The 17,709-nt window shown below is 43.7% G+C and overlaps 1 protein-coding gene across 3 annotated transcripts in view; it reads left to right on the top strand.

Annotated features, from left to right (window-relative positions):
• Nucleotides 1-17,709, top strand: part of ADGRD1 (adhesion G protein-coupled receptor D1) — a 382,252-nt gene that overhangs the window by 272,435 nt on the left and 92,108 nt on the right. For all 3 annotated transcript variants that reach the window (XR_012648032.1, XM_075012922.1, XM_075012921.1), the window contains one exon: nucleotides 2,256-2,409. Coding sequence is in view for 2 of the 3 variants with exons in the window: in XM_075012922.1 (XP_074869023.1) it covers nucleotides 2,256-2,409 (154 nt within the window). In the remaining variant the exon portion in view is untranslated. The remainder of the gene's footprint in view (nucleotides 1-2,255; nucleotides 2,410-17,709) is intronic.

Below are 17,709 nucleotides of genomic sequence, written 5' to 3'. Positions count from 1 at the left end.
AACACTGAAATTGCTATTCCACTTTAACTAAGTTGGGCTGTCTTACTTTCTGGATGCTGTGTTGGCCTGTGAGAGTATTATTGTATTTGCCTGTGTTCTTAGAGTACATCTACATTTACTGGGAGATCAACATGGGCAGGGTTATCTTCGAGAGTTCAACTTCACGCACCTACTGGGGGTGTGCAGATTCGAACTCTCAGGGGATGACAGTCAACCCCTGTACTCCTCAGTCTCACAAGAAGTAAGGGAGGTTAATGGGAGAGTTTCTCCTGTCAACCTCCCTCAGTGAGGACATCTAGATAAGTCAATCGGAGATACATCAATTCCAGCTATGCAATCACCATACCTGGAATTGCATACCTAGGATGGACTTTAAGGTCTAGTGTAGACTCAGCCTAGATTTTATATTATTAACCAAAATACAGCCTCCCTGGACCTTTTTCTGTGGTCCTCTCTTTCCCTCTAATTCCTTTTCCCAGAATTTCTTGGGCTCATTGTGCCGTAAACCCCATCAAGGAGTGTTTGAGATGTCTGGAAGATGGCTAGTCCTCTGCTCTAACCACTAGACCCATTTATGGAAAATAGAGCTTTATGTACTGTAACTTATACTTGGAAATTTATACTATTGGAAGAGAAGTGTGTAATGCTCATGGCATAAATTTGTAACCTAGATGACTACGGTAAGGCAATTGTAACTCATGACCCAATAATAAGCTCATTGTAAGCTGACACATTTTAACATGTAATGTGTTAGAGGAGATTCTTGTGAAACTTTTGCTGAATTGCTAATTGCAACCAATACAATAGAAATACAATATGTTGGAGTCCAAATATCCTATTTTAAATATGAGGAACAGCAGATTAAGGAGAAATTCATTTGCAAGATAACATTATAAACTATGGCCCAGAGTTTTAAAGGTATTTAGGCACTCATGTTCTTAATATTGCAGCACCTGACTGATTTAGGACAGCCAGTAGGATTTGGACTCCTGTAAATTACCAAATCACATTTGAAAATAAAACTTAGACTCCTAAACCACTTAGGTGTTGCAGCACTTAGCACAGCAAAACACCTAAGTAGCTTTTAAAAACCTGGCTTTGAGTTACATCTGCCACTTTTGTTGAGATATTTCCTGATAGCCACATGCTCTGACTTTCACTAAACCCTTGGGCTATGTCTACACTAGCACACTACGTCGAAGTAGCCTATTTCGACTTAAGGACATTGAAATAGGCTACTTCGACACGTATCATTTACACGTCCTCCAGGGCTGGTGTCGTCGATGTTCAATGTCGAAGTACCGATGGAGAACGTCGAAAGGAGCCACCCCAGAAGGAAATGCGGAGTGTTCACACACACAAGTGCTCCCTGTCGAAATAAGGGGCCAGCAAAGCCCCAAGTTGCTCCCTTAAAGGGCCCCTCGCAGACACACTTGGCCTGCACAGCACAAGATCCACAGAGCCCACAACCAGTTGCAGACCTTGTGCACGCATCATGGACCCCCAGCTGCAGCAGCAGCAGAAGCAGCAGCATCCAGAAGTCCTGAGCTAATAGCTGCTGCATGTGACAACCATAGAGCCCTGCAAGGGCTGGACAGAGCGTCTCTCAACCCCTCAGCTGATGGCTGCCGTGGAGGACCCCGCTATTTCGAAGTAGCGGGACGTGGATCTTCTACACACACCCTACTTCAGTGTTGAACATTGAAGTAGGGTGCTATTCCCATCTTCGGATGGGAATAGCGATTTTGATGTCTCACCACCTAATGTCGATTTCAACATCAAAATAGCACACGGTCCATGTAGACGCGACGCGTGCTATTTCAACGTTGTGCCAGCTACTTTGAAGTAGCCGGCTAATGTAGACGCACCCTTGGAGAAATTCAGTTTCTCGTCCTACCACAAGCCATGTCACCCCCTCTCTTCTAAAGGGATGGTTCCTTCCTCTAACTTTCATTGATTTCAATGGGAGTTCTTGGCATGCCAGGGGAAGGGGAGACAGAACCTGACATATAGTTTGGTTCTCTTGAGACCATTTGGCAACTAATGTTTCTGATTACAGAATGAACCCTCTAGACATGTTCCTTTCAACCTGTCTCAAAATGCTGTGGATACCAAAACAAGTTTCTCTGATTCTTTTTTTTTCTTTACTATCCTGTTACTTGATTTTTTTAATACTGTGAAAACATAAAAAACCCAAAATAAGTATGGCAAAATAATCACCAAAAATTTTCACTTTTTTTGGCTTCCTGTGGTAGATACCTTGCAAAATCTTGGCCATTCTCCTTCATTTCTTCTTCTTGAGTGCTTTTGCTTGGATGCTGGTGGAAGGATTTCATCTCTACAGCATGGTGATCAAAGTGTTTGGATCGGAAGAGAGCAAGCATTTATACTACTATGGGATTGGATGGGGTAAGTGTGCCATAATAATCTTTTCATTGTCTCTTTTCAACCTGCAATAAGGTTGTGAATAAGGCTCATGTATAAATCCTGGCTACTGAATTTATATAGTGCAGATAAAGCTGAACAGAGGTAAATAGCACAGTACAGCATGAGTTTATATGATGTACAATCTCACATATTAAAAGCGTCTCTGAATTAGACAAAGAAGGAAGCATAGGTAACAGTGATCAATCTGTTTTTCAAAGAGCAGGTCTGTTAGGGAGGAAGACAGATTACTTTTCTGACCCTAAATGTACTTTAAAGTATATAGACACTAATCTACATCTCATAGAATCAAATGGAATCAATTTCTTTGACTTCTCTGTTAGCGGGATCTGATTCTTAGTCATAAAACCAAAAATGGACTAAATGGGGCTCTTGCAATACTCGTATATTCTATTTCTGCCACCAACTCACTTTATGATATTGGGGACATGACCCTGTAACCCCTTCTTCCTCACCCATGAAATGGATACAACAGTTCAGGCTATTGTGAGATTTAATTAGCTGATGATTGCAATCCACTTTGACATCCTGAAGTGAAAGGTACTAAATACGACCCCAGCTTTTAAGATTAACGTGATTTCAGTCTCCATGAATACTGAACACGGCAATTCACTACTTCAAGTGCTTGCTCATGTCCATTCCACAGTAGATGTGTATACTTGCTACATGCATCAATGATGGAAGTTTTTCCTCATCCCTGTGCATAGGGGATCAGCCCTCTATCGACCCCTGGAGTGACACCTCCATGGCATAGTATAAGGGGTGCTGCATGCTCCTTCCACCCTCAGTTCTTTTTTGCCACCAGTGATGGAGTGTTGTGACTGTTGTGCTCTGGACAGCTTAATTTTTTTGCTGCAAAAGCAGCTGCCTTCATAGATCGTTCTCTCAGTAATATTAATGTTAGCAAACTTAGTGTCCCAGGCAGGACTTATTTTAGAGACAGGGCATGCCCTGGTCCCCAGGTTTTAAACCATGTTTAGAATATGGCTCCATTAGTGACTGCAGAGCAGCTGCCTGAGGTGGTTAAGCGAGGGGCGTATTAGTGACAGCTGCCACATGTGCAAATCATTCAAGCCTCAAATGAAAAAAAATGGGATATTTGCCTCCAGGAGCCCCTATGGATTTGGCTTTAGTCCTGGCACTGAAAGTCAGCTTGGGCTCAACTTCAAGTGCTGTGACCTCAATGTGGGGCATCCTGTTGGTGCCTCTGTCAGGTCAGCACTGTTTTCTCTTGTGTTCCCCAGCCCTGATGGTGAAGATGCTGAAGAGTGGGTGCTCCCAAGTATCCCAAAACAGGGATGGTGAACCCAGACTCCTGGCAGGCAACTTGTCAGCCCTCCTCTGGGAACTGGGGGCCGACTCAGGCAGAGTGGCCATGTTCTTCTCATCATGCTCTGATGGTGCTGAGTAGCAATGAAGGCCTCAGCACGTGGAGGAACCATCTGCACTGGAGGCTTTTTGAGTAGCGCAGGACATCATCATCCCATGCAGTAGGGATGTAAATGATTGACCAGTTAATTGGTAAGTTTAATCCAAAATGGATAAGGCTTACTGGTCCACTGACGCTGTCAGTATTTGGCCGTGTCTACACGAGCCCCAAACTTCGAAATGGCCACGCAAATGGCCATTTCGAAGTTTACTAATGAAGCGCTGAAATGCATATTCAGCACTTCATTAGCATGCAGGTGGCAGCAGCACTTCAAAATTGACGCGGCTTGCTGCCGCATGTCTCGTCCAGACGGGGCTCCTTTTCGAAAGGACCCCTCCTACTTCGAAGTCCCCTTATTCCCATGAGCTCATTTCAATGCCTTCGAAGTAGGCGGGGTCCTTTCGAAAAGGAGCCCCGTCTGGACGAGACATGCGGCAGCAAGCCGCGTCAATTTCGAAGTGCCGCTGCCGCCCGCATGCTAATGAAGCGCTGAATATGCATTTCAGCTCTTCATTAGTAAACTTTGAAATGGCCATTTGCGTGGCCATTTCGAAGTTTGGGGCTCGTGTAGACGTAGCCCTTGTCACACTGGCACCAGTCTCCAACCCATTGAAAGTCCTGATCTTGGAACTCTTTGGGCTACAGAGCCTACTCCCAGATCCCATGCTAGATCCCAATATGAAGGGATGTGGTGAGCCATGATGACATTTGAGGAGACGTTCCCAGAGAATTTCAGGAAGGAATTCAAAGCTCTTCTGAAAGAAAGTGTTTCAATGACCAGAGTAGCCCTCCACATCGCGTCTGGTGCTGTGGACTCTGCAGCCGCACAACAGCATCAACCATTAGCCATTTCCATTTGCCAAGCTTCCTAGTTGCTCATCTCCACCCTGTCAGCAGAAGCTCAACAGTCTTTACAAGACCTCCTGTTCAAGAGCCTCAGCTTCAGCCCAGTCAGGCTTGACCTGCCCCAGGCAAGAGGCAAAATGCAGCTTACAGGGTATGCCTGAGGGTGACATGCCAGACAGCTGTGTGGATCCATGCTCCCTCTCCCCATTTAGCAAACATCTTCCTCATTTCCTCCCAGCCTGAACTTCCATTGTCTCAGACCATTGGAGCCTGAGCACTATATCCCAGTGTCATACTCTCCCATTCCATTCTACCCCCACTTCCTGCCCCTTTTCAGGGACTCTTCGCACAAGAAGTTCAGGAGCAGCTGTGCTTGGGGCAGTGGAGATAATTCTTCCTGGTATCAGAACAGGGGGTTCTATTCCAGATATTTTCACTCCCAAAGGCCAAGGGAGGTTTGCATCTGTAGCCAACCAGGCTCAGGTTCCCCAGAGACGAGGCTGCACCGAGAAGGTGAGTGCTATATTTGGTTTATTGAAAGCACGTGACACCCACGACGGGAGCCCCGGAGGTGCCGCAGTCACCCGTGGGGGGAAAACCCGACACGCCAGAGCTTCGCTCAGGGAGAGGCTCAGTAACAGGCCTCCTAACGCTAGCTGATAAAGCTGAACTCATTAACATAAGATTGCCTAAAATTGCCTATGCATTTCTTATCACTATCTCTTGTGGCCTACTGCCAGCGTAGCCTTGAAATCTTGGCAAGCGCGGCTTGTTCTGCAGCTGTTCCCATGGCAGTTAATTTGCAGCTTTTTACCTTGCACAGACTGGTCTGTTTAGATTCTCCTGAGGATTCACAGAGGGGTCGATCTGCTCTCATGAGACCATTACAAACTCTTCTCGCACCCTACAGCATCCCATGCTGGACCTGAGAGGCCTCAACAAATACCTGAGAAAGCTCAAGTTTTGCATGATCTCCCTAGCTTCTGTCATTCATGCTCTGGATCCAGGAGATTGGTATGCTACTCTCAACCTGAAGGACTTAAACTTCCATGTGGTGATATTCCCTGGTCACAGATGTTTCCTTGACTTTATGGTGGGAGTTCCTGGCAAAAGGGACCTGAAGGTGCGGGGAGTAAGCAGTGCCCCTTATTCCGCACTAGGAAGGCCCCATTCCAGGGGTGGCTAAAACTGCTCCCCTAACGACACTGCAGAGGGAAAATCTCCCAGTGTCAGTGCATATGGTGTGCATGCACTTCTGTGGTGTAATGGACGTAAGCAACATGTTTCAAAGAATGCCAGTTACAAAAGGGAACTGTCTTTTTTCAGACGCAGGAGCCAAAATCTGAGCTGCACACATACTAACATGCATAAAAACAGCTCCCTTTGCCTATCTTAGTCAAAAGACAAAAGATATCTTGCTCTCATTGTTTTGGAGACACATGAATGATGGTTGACAAAGTGGCACAAACAAGAAGAAAAGAAAGTGATACACTGAAACAAATGGAGGAGTGAGAAAAGATGATAAGAATAGAATACCTATGTCATTATGGATAATTTCAAAAATATTTTAAAACAGGCATTATCTTTTCTCCACTGATTCATTTGGAAGCTGACTCAAAACCAATTATAACAATAATACACTCCTATTACAGTCATAATTGGAATATTTAATTCCTATTCCACACTGCAGGCTTTGGCAGTAGCAATGCCATTCATTTACATGTTTCAGCTGCTTCTGTTTTATCTTTTTTTAGCATGACCTTTTTTATTCCGCTCATTACTTTATTTTCCTTTTAAAAATCTTCAAACCATTTATGAAGTGCCTACATACCCACTTTCCTGGGTGACATGACCACCATCATACTGAGGGAGCAAACTCTATATTAATTAATTAAGTCTCCCTTTCCCTTTGTTACTGTATGAAAGGTTAGAAACATCAACTTCATGCATAGCTTTGTCAGTTGCCATGGAGAAAATCACAGGGAGAACAGCTGATGTTTTTTGAACATGCCAGATAATCAGTGACTCTGTTAGATAGTGGAAGTCTTTGGAGAAAACAAACACTCTTATGGGTTTTTATGGCAGTTTACTCTCCTCTTAGTCTCCAAATGTTCTTTAATTGGCTTTATGGTCTGTGATTGCCACAACCACTTGGTTCCCCTGCAAATGGCCAACGAGTATTCCTCACTGGCCAGTTTTCACTAGTGTGTCTGGGCAAAAATAGAATGAGGATTTTACCAAAATGGAGGTCAATTAAAAATTCCAACCAAAACTGTCAAATGTTTGACTTCCAGTCAATCTTTTGAAAATCACTTCATTTTTGCAAACTTCCAGTGTAATAGTACTACATTGGTCATCTCCCCAGCATGTTTCTATTGACTCAGGTAATAATAAACAAACATGGAATCAAGCACCCCAGCTGGAAAATTGATTAAAAATGGAACATCATTGCACACTGGACACTAGATATGATTTTTTGGTAGGAGAGGTAAACAATACAAGGGAGACAAAAAAGGAGATATTATATTATTTGTCCTTTTCCTAACTGATCTAAAATGAATTCAACCAGGAAACAAATTCAGATAAGATTACTTTTCAGTCTGAATCTGCAGGAGAAATAGGAACTCCTGGGGATAAGAGTTCTGAGACAGAAGTCTGGTTAAATGCAATAGTACATTAAGGTCTTATCTACACTTGCCCCCAACTTCGAAGGGGGTATGATAATCAGGGTGATGGGAGATTACTAATTAAGCACTGCGGTGAATATGCAGCACTTCATTAAGCTAGTTCTCCCCTGCAGCAACTTTGAAGTGTCAAACATAGAAGTGCCAGCATATGTGTAGCTGCAGACACTTTGAAGTGCCCGTGCTACTTCAAAGTGCCTTTACTGCTCAAAATTTTGACGCTTAAAAGTTGCTTCGGGGAAGAATTAGCCTAATGAAGTGCTGGATATTCACCGCAGCGCTTAATTAGTAATCTCCCATCACCCTGATTACCCATACCCCCTTCAAAGTTGGGGACAAGTGTAGACAAGACCTTAATGTACTATTGCATTCAACCACAGCCTTAGTCACTGATCCTGGCTTTTCATTTTCAGATGTGTCTGACCTACTTGTCTAAAGACTGCTTATTATGATTACATTTTCAACTTTATAAATTATAAATGAAAGGAAAGTCTTCTGCATCTTGAAATTAAACTCACTTTGCTATTAGTGGACTGCCAAAATTGTACCTGATTTGAGGGAAAAGTCTGCACTCCTCACAGCAGATATGTTTAACTTGTTGAATTTAATTTAATTTAGGCCTGGGAAGATGTCCCTCACTGCACCTTCCTCCTTCAGCGATGGTGAGATTAATGCATATGAACAGGGTGGTATTGATGAATGACAGCTGAGCAAATCACCATCTCTCTTCATGCCAGCTTTCTGTGTTGCGTACAGACTTGTGGGATATATCCTTCAATCTGATTGGCTTAAATGAGTTGCTTTCCTCAGAAAACAACAATGTCACTTAGGCATCTTCCAAAAATTGATACCTATGTAATATTTTCACAGAAACTGAAGAACCACTAAATATGCCCCTCCTGCCTTTCCAATTGTACTACAAATTAACAATTCATACCAGGTTTTTTGAGACTCATAGATAATTTGAGTAAAGTTGACCCCAGTTCTAAGAAGGCCGGGACTAATTTATGGTTTGGGGTAGAAATCACATGAGGTTTGCCAGTTCATAGTCTTTCAGTGCTACAATGAGTGAAATCTAGCAGTTTTGGATTGAGATTTGATTTGAGATTTTTGAACACATGATGCAGGGAATGCAAATCCAAATGGATCAAAATCTAAGAAAATGTTCTCTTAGACTGGTGGGACGTGAAATTGGCACATTTCACATGTCTCTTGTTTGCAAATGCTTTAACAATATCTATGAAGACTGAGGCTATGAATCTCACTCAAAGGGGAAATGGCATATGTACTACTGCATATGCTTAACATTCTCCAAACTAAACTAAAACCACATGATTAAAAAAATCCAGGAAGGAGTAAGATTTAGGAGTGAAAAGAGATTGCAGGCAGAAGCCCATCAACAGAGTGGAGGTTATCCAGTTTATGGCACCTAATGCAGTATGCATGATTACCTGCCCTATGGAGAGGTGGAGTATGTGTGCATCTGGTACAAGGAGCTCCTGGCCTTCAGAGACTACATATGACCTTTGGAGACCTGGATGACTGAACTGTAGAAAATAAGGGAGACAGAGTTTCTGGGACACAGCAGAATGGTCCCACCTCTGGTCAGACAGTCTCTGTGCTGCTAGGAAGGGTGAAAGTCTCAGGGAAGGAGAACATCCACGTGGAACAGAAGGAAATGATCCCACAATTGGCACCCTCCTTCCAGAGGACATTGTGGTATTCTCTCACATTGGGGATACTGCTCCAGAGGAGGGAAATCCATTTATTAGGAAAAGACAAGTGTCAGTATTGGGGGATTCAATCATTGGAAACTTAGATGGCTGGGTTTGTGATGACCGTGAGAACTACATGGTGTCTTGCATGCCTAGTGCAAAGGTTGCAAATCTCTCAAGACATCTAGCTAGACTTGTGTGAAGTGTAGGGAGGAACTGATCATGGTGCATGTATATACCAGTGACACAGGGAAGAATAGGAGAGAGGTCTTGAAGGCCAAATTTAGGTTGCTAGTAAGAGACTGAAATTCAGGATCTCCATGGTAGTTTTCTCTGAAATGCTGCCAATTCCATGCTTAGGGCTAGGTAGAGCAGCAGAATGGCTGCATCTCAATGCATGGCAGAGATGATGGAGTAGAATGAAAGATTTAGATTTATTAGGAACTATGGAAACTTTAGGGAAAGGGAGAGCCTATAAAGGAAGGATGGGTACCACTTAAACCAAAATGGAATCAGATGGCTCGCATTTAAAATTAAAAACATCTTACAGCAGTTTTTTAACTAAAGACTGTGAGATAGCTGACATGAGGAGGAGCACATGTATTGAACAGAGATGTCCTTTAGAAGAGGCTCTATTAATAGAAATTTTCTATACTCTAGTGAAGAGAAGAGGATGGAAGATGGTAAAATATGGGTAAGATATAATGAGGAATAGTCAAATGAAAAAGAGTCCCATTCAATGGCATCATGTAACGGTAGACAGCAAAGTAATTGATACATTTCTAAGTGTGTGTATACAAACACTTAAAGGCTACGTCTACACGTGAAGCCTACATCGAAGTAGCCTATTTCGATGTGGCGACATCGAAATAGGCTATTTCGATGAATAACGTCTACACGTCCTCCAGGGCTGGCAACATCGATGTTCAACATCGACGTTGTGCAGCACCACATCGAAATAGGCGCTGCGAGGGAACGTCTACACGCCAAAGTAGCACACATCGAAATCAGGGTGCCAGGCACAGCTGCAGACAGGGTCACAGGGCGGACTCAACAGCAAGCCGCTCCCTTAAAGGGCCCCTCCCAGACACACTTGCACTAAACAACACAAGATCCACAGAGCCGACAACTGGTTGCAGACCCTGTGCCTGCAGCATGGATCCCCAGCTGCTGCAGCAGCAGCCAGGAGCCCTGGGCTAAGGGCTGCTGCCCACGGTGACCATAGAGCCCCACAGGGGCTGGAGAGAGAGCATCTCTCAACCCCTCAGCTGATGGCCACCATGGCGGACCCCGCTATTTCGATGTTGCGGGATGCGCAACGACTACACGGTCCCTACTTCGACGTTCAACTTCGAAGTAGGGCGCTATTCCCATCCCCTCATGGGGTTAGCGGCTTCGACGTCTTGCCGCCTAATGTCGATGTTAACATCGAAATAGCGCCCAACACGTGTAGCCATGACGGGCGCTATTTCGAAGTTAGTGCCACTACTTCGAAGTAGCGTGCACGTGTAGACACGGCTAAAGTCTGATATCAGGGTAGAAAATCTATGAAAAGGATGGATGAGGTTGTGCTGGTCATGGATTGACACTATAGCTGTGTCTACACGTGCACGCTACTTCGAAGTAGCAGCACTAACTTCGAAATAGCGCCCGTCATGGCTACATGCGCCAGGCGCTATTTCGAAGTTAACTTCGACGTTAGGCGGCGAGACGTCAAAGTCGCTAACCCCATGAGGGGATAGGAATAGCGCCCTACTTCGACGTTCAACGTCGAAGTAGGGACCGTGTAGTCGTTGCGTGTCCCGCAACTTCGAAATAGCGGGGTCCGCCATGGCGGCCATCAGCTGAGGGGTTGAGAGACGCTCTCTCTCCAGCCCCTGCGGGGCTCTGTGGTCACCGTGGGCAGCAGCCCTTAGCCCAGGGCTTCTGGCTGCTGCTGCGGCAGCTGGGGATCCATGCTGTAGGCACAGGGTCTGCAACCAGTTGTCAGCTCTGTGCATCTTGTGTTGTTTAGTGCAACTGTGTCTGGGAGGGGCCCTTTAAGGGAGCGGCTTGCTGTTGAGTCCGCCCTGTGACCCTGTCTGCAGCTGTGCCTGGCACCCTTATTTCGATGTGTGCTACTTTGGCGTGTAGACGTACCCTCGCAGCGCCTATTTCGATGTGGTGCCGCGCAACGTCGAAGTTGAACATCGACGTTGCCAGCCCTGGAGGACGTGTAGACGTTATTCATCGAAATAGCCTATTTCGATGTTGCTACATTGAAATAAGCTATTTCGATGTTGGCTTCACGTGTAGATGTAGCTTATATGTGAAAAGAGAGGCAGAATCAAATGAAGTAAAAATCTTAAAGGAATCAAATTGTTCCACAGAGTCTCTATGAGTAGTAATTCCATGACCTAATAATAAGAATATAACAGTAGAGACATATTACCAACCATCTGAGCAGGATGGAGATAGTGACTATGAAATGCTAAGGAAGATTAGAGGGGCTATGCAATGTAAAAACCTGAATTATAATGGGGGATATCAACTAGCACCAGGATGATTGGATACATGTGACCTCAGGACGGAATGCAGAGATAAAGTTTCTTGACACCTTACATGACTGCTTCTTGAAACAGCTGGTTTTGAAACCCATAAGGGGAGAAGGAATTCTTGATTTACTCATAAGTGGAGCACAGAATCTGGCCCAAGAGGGGAATATAGCTGGACCACTTTGAAATAGTGACCATAACGTTATTAAATTTAACATCCCTGTGGTGGGAAAAACACCACAGCAGCCCAACACTGTGGCAGTTTATTTCAGAAAGGGGAAATACACAAAAATGAGGAGGTTAGTTAAGCAGCAATTAAAAGGAACACTGCCAAAAGTGAATTCCATGCAATCTGCACAGAAACTTTACAAAGACACCATAATGGAGGCTCAACTTAAATGTATACCCCAAACTGATTATCATAAGAGGAGAACCATAAAAGTGCCACTGTGGCTTAACAACCAAGTAAAAGAACCAGTGAGAGATAAAAAGGCATTGTTTAAAATTGGGAAATTAAATCCTAGTCAAGAAAATAGAAAGGCACATAAATTCTAGCAAATGAAGTGTAGCTATATAATTAAGAAGCCTGAAAAAGAATTTGAAGAACAACTAGCCTATAAAAAAGTAAGAGCAATTTTTTTAAGTACATCAGAAGCACAATACCCGCTAGACAACAAATGGGGCCACTGGACAATTGAGATGCTAAAGGAGCACTCAAGGATGATCGGGTCAGTACAGAGAAACTATTATTTGCATTGGTCTTCTTGTCTGAGGAAGTGGGGGAGATTCCTAAATGTGAGCCATTCTTTTTAGGTGATAAATCAGAGACACTATCTCAGATTGAGAGGTCAGTAGAGAAGTAGTAATCAGAATCAGGTGGCATTTCCCCCAAGAGTTCTGAAAGAACTCATATGTGAAATTGCATAACCACTGACTGTGGTTTGTAACCTATCCTTTAAATCAGCTTCTGTACCAAATGACAGATGGACAGCTAATGTGACACAAATTTTTAAAAAGGGCTCTATAGATTGTCCTGGCAACTAGAGGCTGGTAAGTCTAACTTCAGTACTGGAAAAATTAATTGAAATGATTGGAAAGAACAGAACTGTAAGAACTATAGTTGAGCATAATTTGTTGGGGAAGAGTCAACATGGTTTTTATAAGGGGAAATCATGCTGCACCAATCTACTACTTTGAGGAGGTGGACAATGGGTGATCCCATAATGTTCTCAGATTTCCAGAAAGCCTTTGAAAGGGTCCTTCACCAAAGGCTCTTAAGCAAAGTAAGCTGTCGTATGATAAAAAGGAAGTCTTCACATGGATTTATAACTGGTTAAGTGCAGGAAACAAAGGGTAGAAATAAACGGTCAGTTTTCAGAATGGAGAGAGGTAACTAGTGGTATCCCCCAGGGGTCTGTACAGGAACCAATCCTATCCAAGTTCTTCAAACATGATTTGGAGAAAGGGGTATATACTGAGGTGCCAAAATGTGCAGATGATACAAAATTGCTCAAGATAGTTAAATCCAAAGCAGACTGTGAAGACCGTCAGAAGGATCTCACAAAACTAGGTGACTGGGGACTAAGGAGCAGATGAAATTCAATGTTGATAAATTCAAATAATGCAAACATACAACAAAAACAGAAAAGGAAAACATAATCCCAACTATACATATAAAATGATGAGCACTAAATAAGTTGTTACCGCTGAAGAGAGTCATTGGTGTCACTGAGGACAGTTTTCTAAAAACATCCACTCAATGTGCAGCAGCAGTCAAAAAAGCAAACTGAATATTGGAAATCATGAAGAAAGGGATGGAGAATAAGACGGAGAATATCTTATTGCCTCTATATAAATCCATGGTATTCCCACATCTCGAATACTGTGTGTAGATGTGGTCATGCTGGTGTGGAGAAAGTGAATAAAAAAAGTTATTTACTCCTCAGAACACAAAAACTAGGGAGTTACCAAATTGAATTAATAGGGTTTAAAACAAATAAAAGGAAGTACTTCACACAACTCACAGTCAGTCTATGGAATTCCTTGCCAAGACTAAAACAAGGTTCAAAAGAGGTAGATGAATTCATGGAGGATAGAGCCATCAATAACTATTAGCCAGGATGGGCCTGGATGGTGTCCCTAGACACTGTTTGTTAGAAACTGGAAATGGGTGGCTGGGGAGGGGTCACTTGATGATTACGTGTTCTGTTCATTCCTTCTGGAGCACCTGGTGTTGGCCACTGCCAGAAGACAGGATACTGCCCTTTGGTCTGACCCAGTATAGTCATTCTTATGTGCTTAGGTAATAAGCCTTGGTAAATGAATTAACAAAAAGTTTATCATTAACTGCTGCTTGAAGTTACATTTGTCTTTGATTTATAAGTATTAGCATGTAAGCTTAGACCTTTTTTCCTGCTCCCCCTATGCTTAGTATTTGTAAAGTCTGCTTGATAGTGTACAGAATACAAGGGCTGCGTCTACACGTGCACGCTACTTCGAAGTAGCGGCAGTAACTTCGAAATAGCGCCCGTCACGTCTACACGTGTTGGGCGCTATTTCGAAGTTGAAATCGACGTTAGGCGGCGAGACGTCGAAGTCGCTAACCCCATGAGCAGATGGGAATAGCGCCCTACTTCGACGTTCAACATCGAAGTAGGGACGTGTAGATGATCCGCGTCCCGCAACATCGAAATAGCGGGGTCCTCCATGGCGGCCATCAGCTGGGGGGTTGAGAGATACTCTCTCTCCAGGCCTTGCGGGGCTCTGTGGTCACCGTGGGCAGCAGCCCTTAGCCCAGGGCTTCTGGCTGCTGCTGCTGCAGCTGGGGGTCCGTGCTGCATATACAGGGTCTGCAACTAGTTGTTGGCTCTGTGTATCTTGCACTGTTTAATGAAAGTGTGTCTGGGAGGGGCCCTTTAAGGGAGCGGCTTGCTGTTGAGTCCGCCCCGTGACCCTGTCTGCAGCTGTGCCTGGCTCCCTTATTTCGATGTGTGCTACTTTGCCGTGTAGACGTTCCCTCGCTGTGCCTATTTCGATGTTGGGCTGAGCAACGTCAAAGTTGAACATCGACGTTGCCAGCCCTGGAGGACGTGTAGACGTTATTCATCGAAATAGCCTATTTCGATGTCGCAACATCGAAATAAGCTATTTCGAAGTTGGGTGCACGTGTAGACGTAGCCAAGATGTCCAAGTCTCCAAATACTATCAAGCAAACAAAAATTTAAGTATTGTATTATGCCCCAGGCTATTGCATTGTGGCCCAAAATATTGCAATATGATTATTATAATTAAATAAATGTTAATTACTGCAATGTGGCCGAACCTATTACCATGCGTACAATATGACCTCTGATATTTTGAGTGGAGGTATGTAGTTGTAGGCCCACAGCCCTGGACCTAGAAGACTGCACTATAAATAACCATCCTAAAAAAAAAATCACTAAGCAACAAATGGTGGAAAGTTCTATATTACAACAGGTCCTTTGTGCCTTTTTCCTAGTGTTGTTCTTCTTGGCATATAAAGTATGAGTCTGACGTGCTGGCATGCACTGTCCGTAAATCCCACTGAAGCGTCACTAAGCCTCAGGCAGACAGCAGATAAGAGCACATTGAACCATGATTAAGTCCCTCAGGATAAATTTGCATTGAAATTTTTTTACAGGTAGCTTGGTTTCTAAAATGGGTGGATTTGACTGCCAAACTACAGTGATCTAAAACACGTGAAATCTTCTCTAGGAAAGTAAATCTGTCAGTACAAATCAGGCTGATAGGAAATTGTTTTGTATTGCTTTAGGGAAACCTTCATTTGAATTAGCTCTTCGTTTTTTTTTTTTATCACGTGACAAAATGTTATGTTGAAATGTGTCAAAACATCCCAGAAATAATTTAACTGGTGAGAAATATCACAGATTTTTTATCATTTGGTGAATACCTACAGGTAGTTTCATAGTGTAACTACTTGCCCGTAATCTAGCTTTGGAATTCACCAATGGATAATGCACACTGCTGATTAATGGATTTTGGCATATTTCCAGGGATCAGCAACCTCCAACATGGTTGCCAAGAGTGTCACGCAAGCCGGTTTTCATTGGCACACGAATCAGGAATTCAGCCTCCCCCCTCCTCCCCCATGCAGCTAGGAGCTTGCTCAAAGCCATGTCTCAAGTGGATTAACAAAAGACCAGCTAGTGCTACCAACCACCACCTACATGGTAAAGTTCTGTATCTTAATTAATTTATTAATGAACCTGGTGTAGGGAGGACTACTAGTGATGTTAAGAAGTATCACCCACACTTTGGACCATACATAGAAGTCAAAAGGCCAAATTTTGCCACTCCACCTCGGAAAGCAAAAATCAGTCAAGTAGCACTTTAAAGACTAGCAAAATGGTTTATTAGGTGAGCTTTCGTGGGACAGACCCACTTCTTCAGACCATAGCCAGACCAGAACAGACTCAATATTTAAGGCACAGAGAACCAAAAACAGTAAGCAAGGAGGACAAATCAGAAAAAGATAATCAAGGTGAGCAAATCAGAGAGTGCAGGGGTGGGAGGGAAGGTCAAGAATTAGATTGAGCCAAGTATGCAGACAAGCCCCTATAGTGACTCAGAAAGTTCCCATCACGTTTTAAACCACTTGTTAATGTGCCGAATTTGAATATAAAAGCCAGCTCAGATGTTTCTCTTTCCAAAACGGTGCGATAATTCCTTTTCAGTAACACACATACCTTTAGGTCATTGACAGAATGCCCCATTCCATTAAAATGTTGACTAACTGGTTTGTGGATCTGGAGTGTTTTGATGTCTGTTTTGTGCCCATTGACCCTTTGTCTAAGGGAGTTAGAAGTCTGTCCAATGTACAAAGCATCTGGGCATTGTTGGCACATGATGGCATATATGATGTTAGTAGAGGAGCATGAGAAAGTGCCCGTGATTCTGTGAGTAACCTGGTTAGGTCCAGTGATGGTATTTCCAGAGAAGATATGTGGACAAAGCTGGCAGCGGGCTTTGTTGCAAGGAAAGGTTCCAGGACTGGTATTCCTGGGGTATAGACTGTGGCTGTTAGTGAGGATGCTCATGAGGTTGGGAGGTTGTCTGTAGGAGAGAACAGGCATGTCACCCAGGGCCTTCTGGAGTGTGGCATACTGATTAAGGATAGGTTGTAGGTCTTTAATAATTCATTGCAGTGGTCTGAGTTGGGGGCTGTAGGTGATGACCAGTGGTGTTCTGTTCTTGGCTTTTTTGGGCCAATCTTGGAGTAGCTGGTCTCTGGGTATTCGTCTGGCCCTGTCGATTTGTTTTTTTACTTCTCCTGGTGGGTAATTCAGGTTTATGAATATTTGGTAAAGTTCTTGTAGTTTTTGGTCTCTGTCAGTTGGATCAGAGCAAATGCGGTTGTACCTAAGAGCTTGACTGTAAACAATGGATCTAGTCACGTGTGCAGGATGGAAACTAGAAGGGTGTAGATAAGTATAGCGATCAGTAGGTTTTCGGTACAGTGTGGTACTGATCAGGCCATTCTTGATTAGTACTGTAGTACAGAAGGCCCTGGGTGACATGCCTGTTCTCTCCTACAGACAACCTCCCAACCTCATGAGCATCCTCACTAACAGCCACAGTCTATACCCCAGGAATACCAGTCCTGGAACCTTTCCCTGCAACAAAGCCCACTGCCAGCTTTGTCCACATATCTTCTCTGGAAATACCATCACTGGACCTAACCAGGTTACTCACAGAATCACGGGCACTTTCTCATGCTCCTCTACTAACATCATATATGCCATCATGTGCCAACAATGCCCAGATGCTTTGTACATTGGACAGACTTCTAACTCCCTTAGACAAAGGGTCAATGGGCACAAAACAGACATCAAAACACTCCAGATCCACAAACCAGTTAGTCAACATTTTAATGGAATGGGGCATTCTGTCAATGACCTAAAGGTATGTGTGTTACTGAAAAGGAATTATCGCACCGTTTTGGAAAGAGAAACATCTGAGCTGGCTTTTATATTCAAATTCGGCACATTAACAAGTGGTTTAAAACGTGATGGGAA

The sequence above is a fragment of the Carettochelys insculpta genome, chromosome 18, assembly GCF_033958435.1.
Source record: "Carettochelys insculpta isolate YL-2023 chromosome 18, ASM3395843v1, whole genome shotgun sequence".
Classification (NCBI taxonomy): domain Eukaryota; kingdom Metazoa; phylum Chordata; order Testudines; family Carettochelyidae; genus Carettochelys; species Carettochelys insculpta.
Note: the sequence above shows the minus strand (reverse complement) of the source record. Positions and strands in the feature narration are given on the sequence as shown.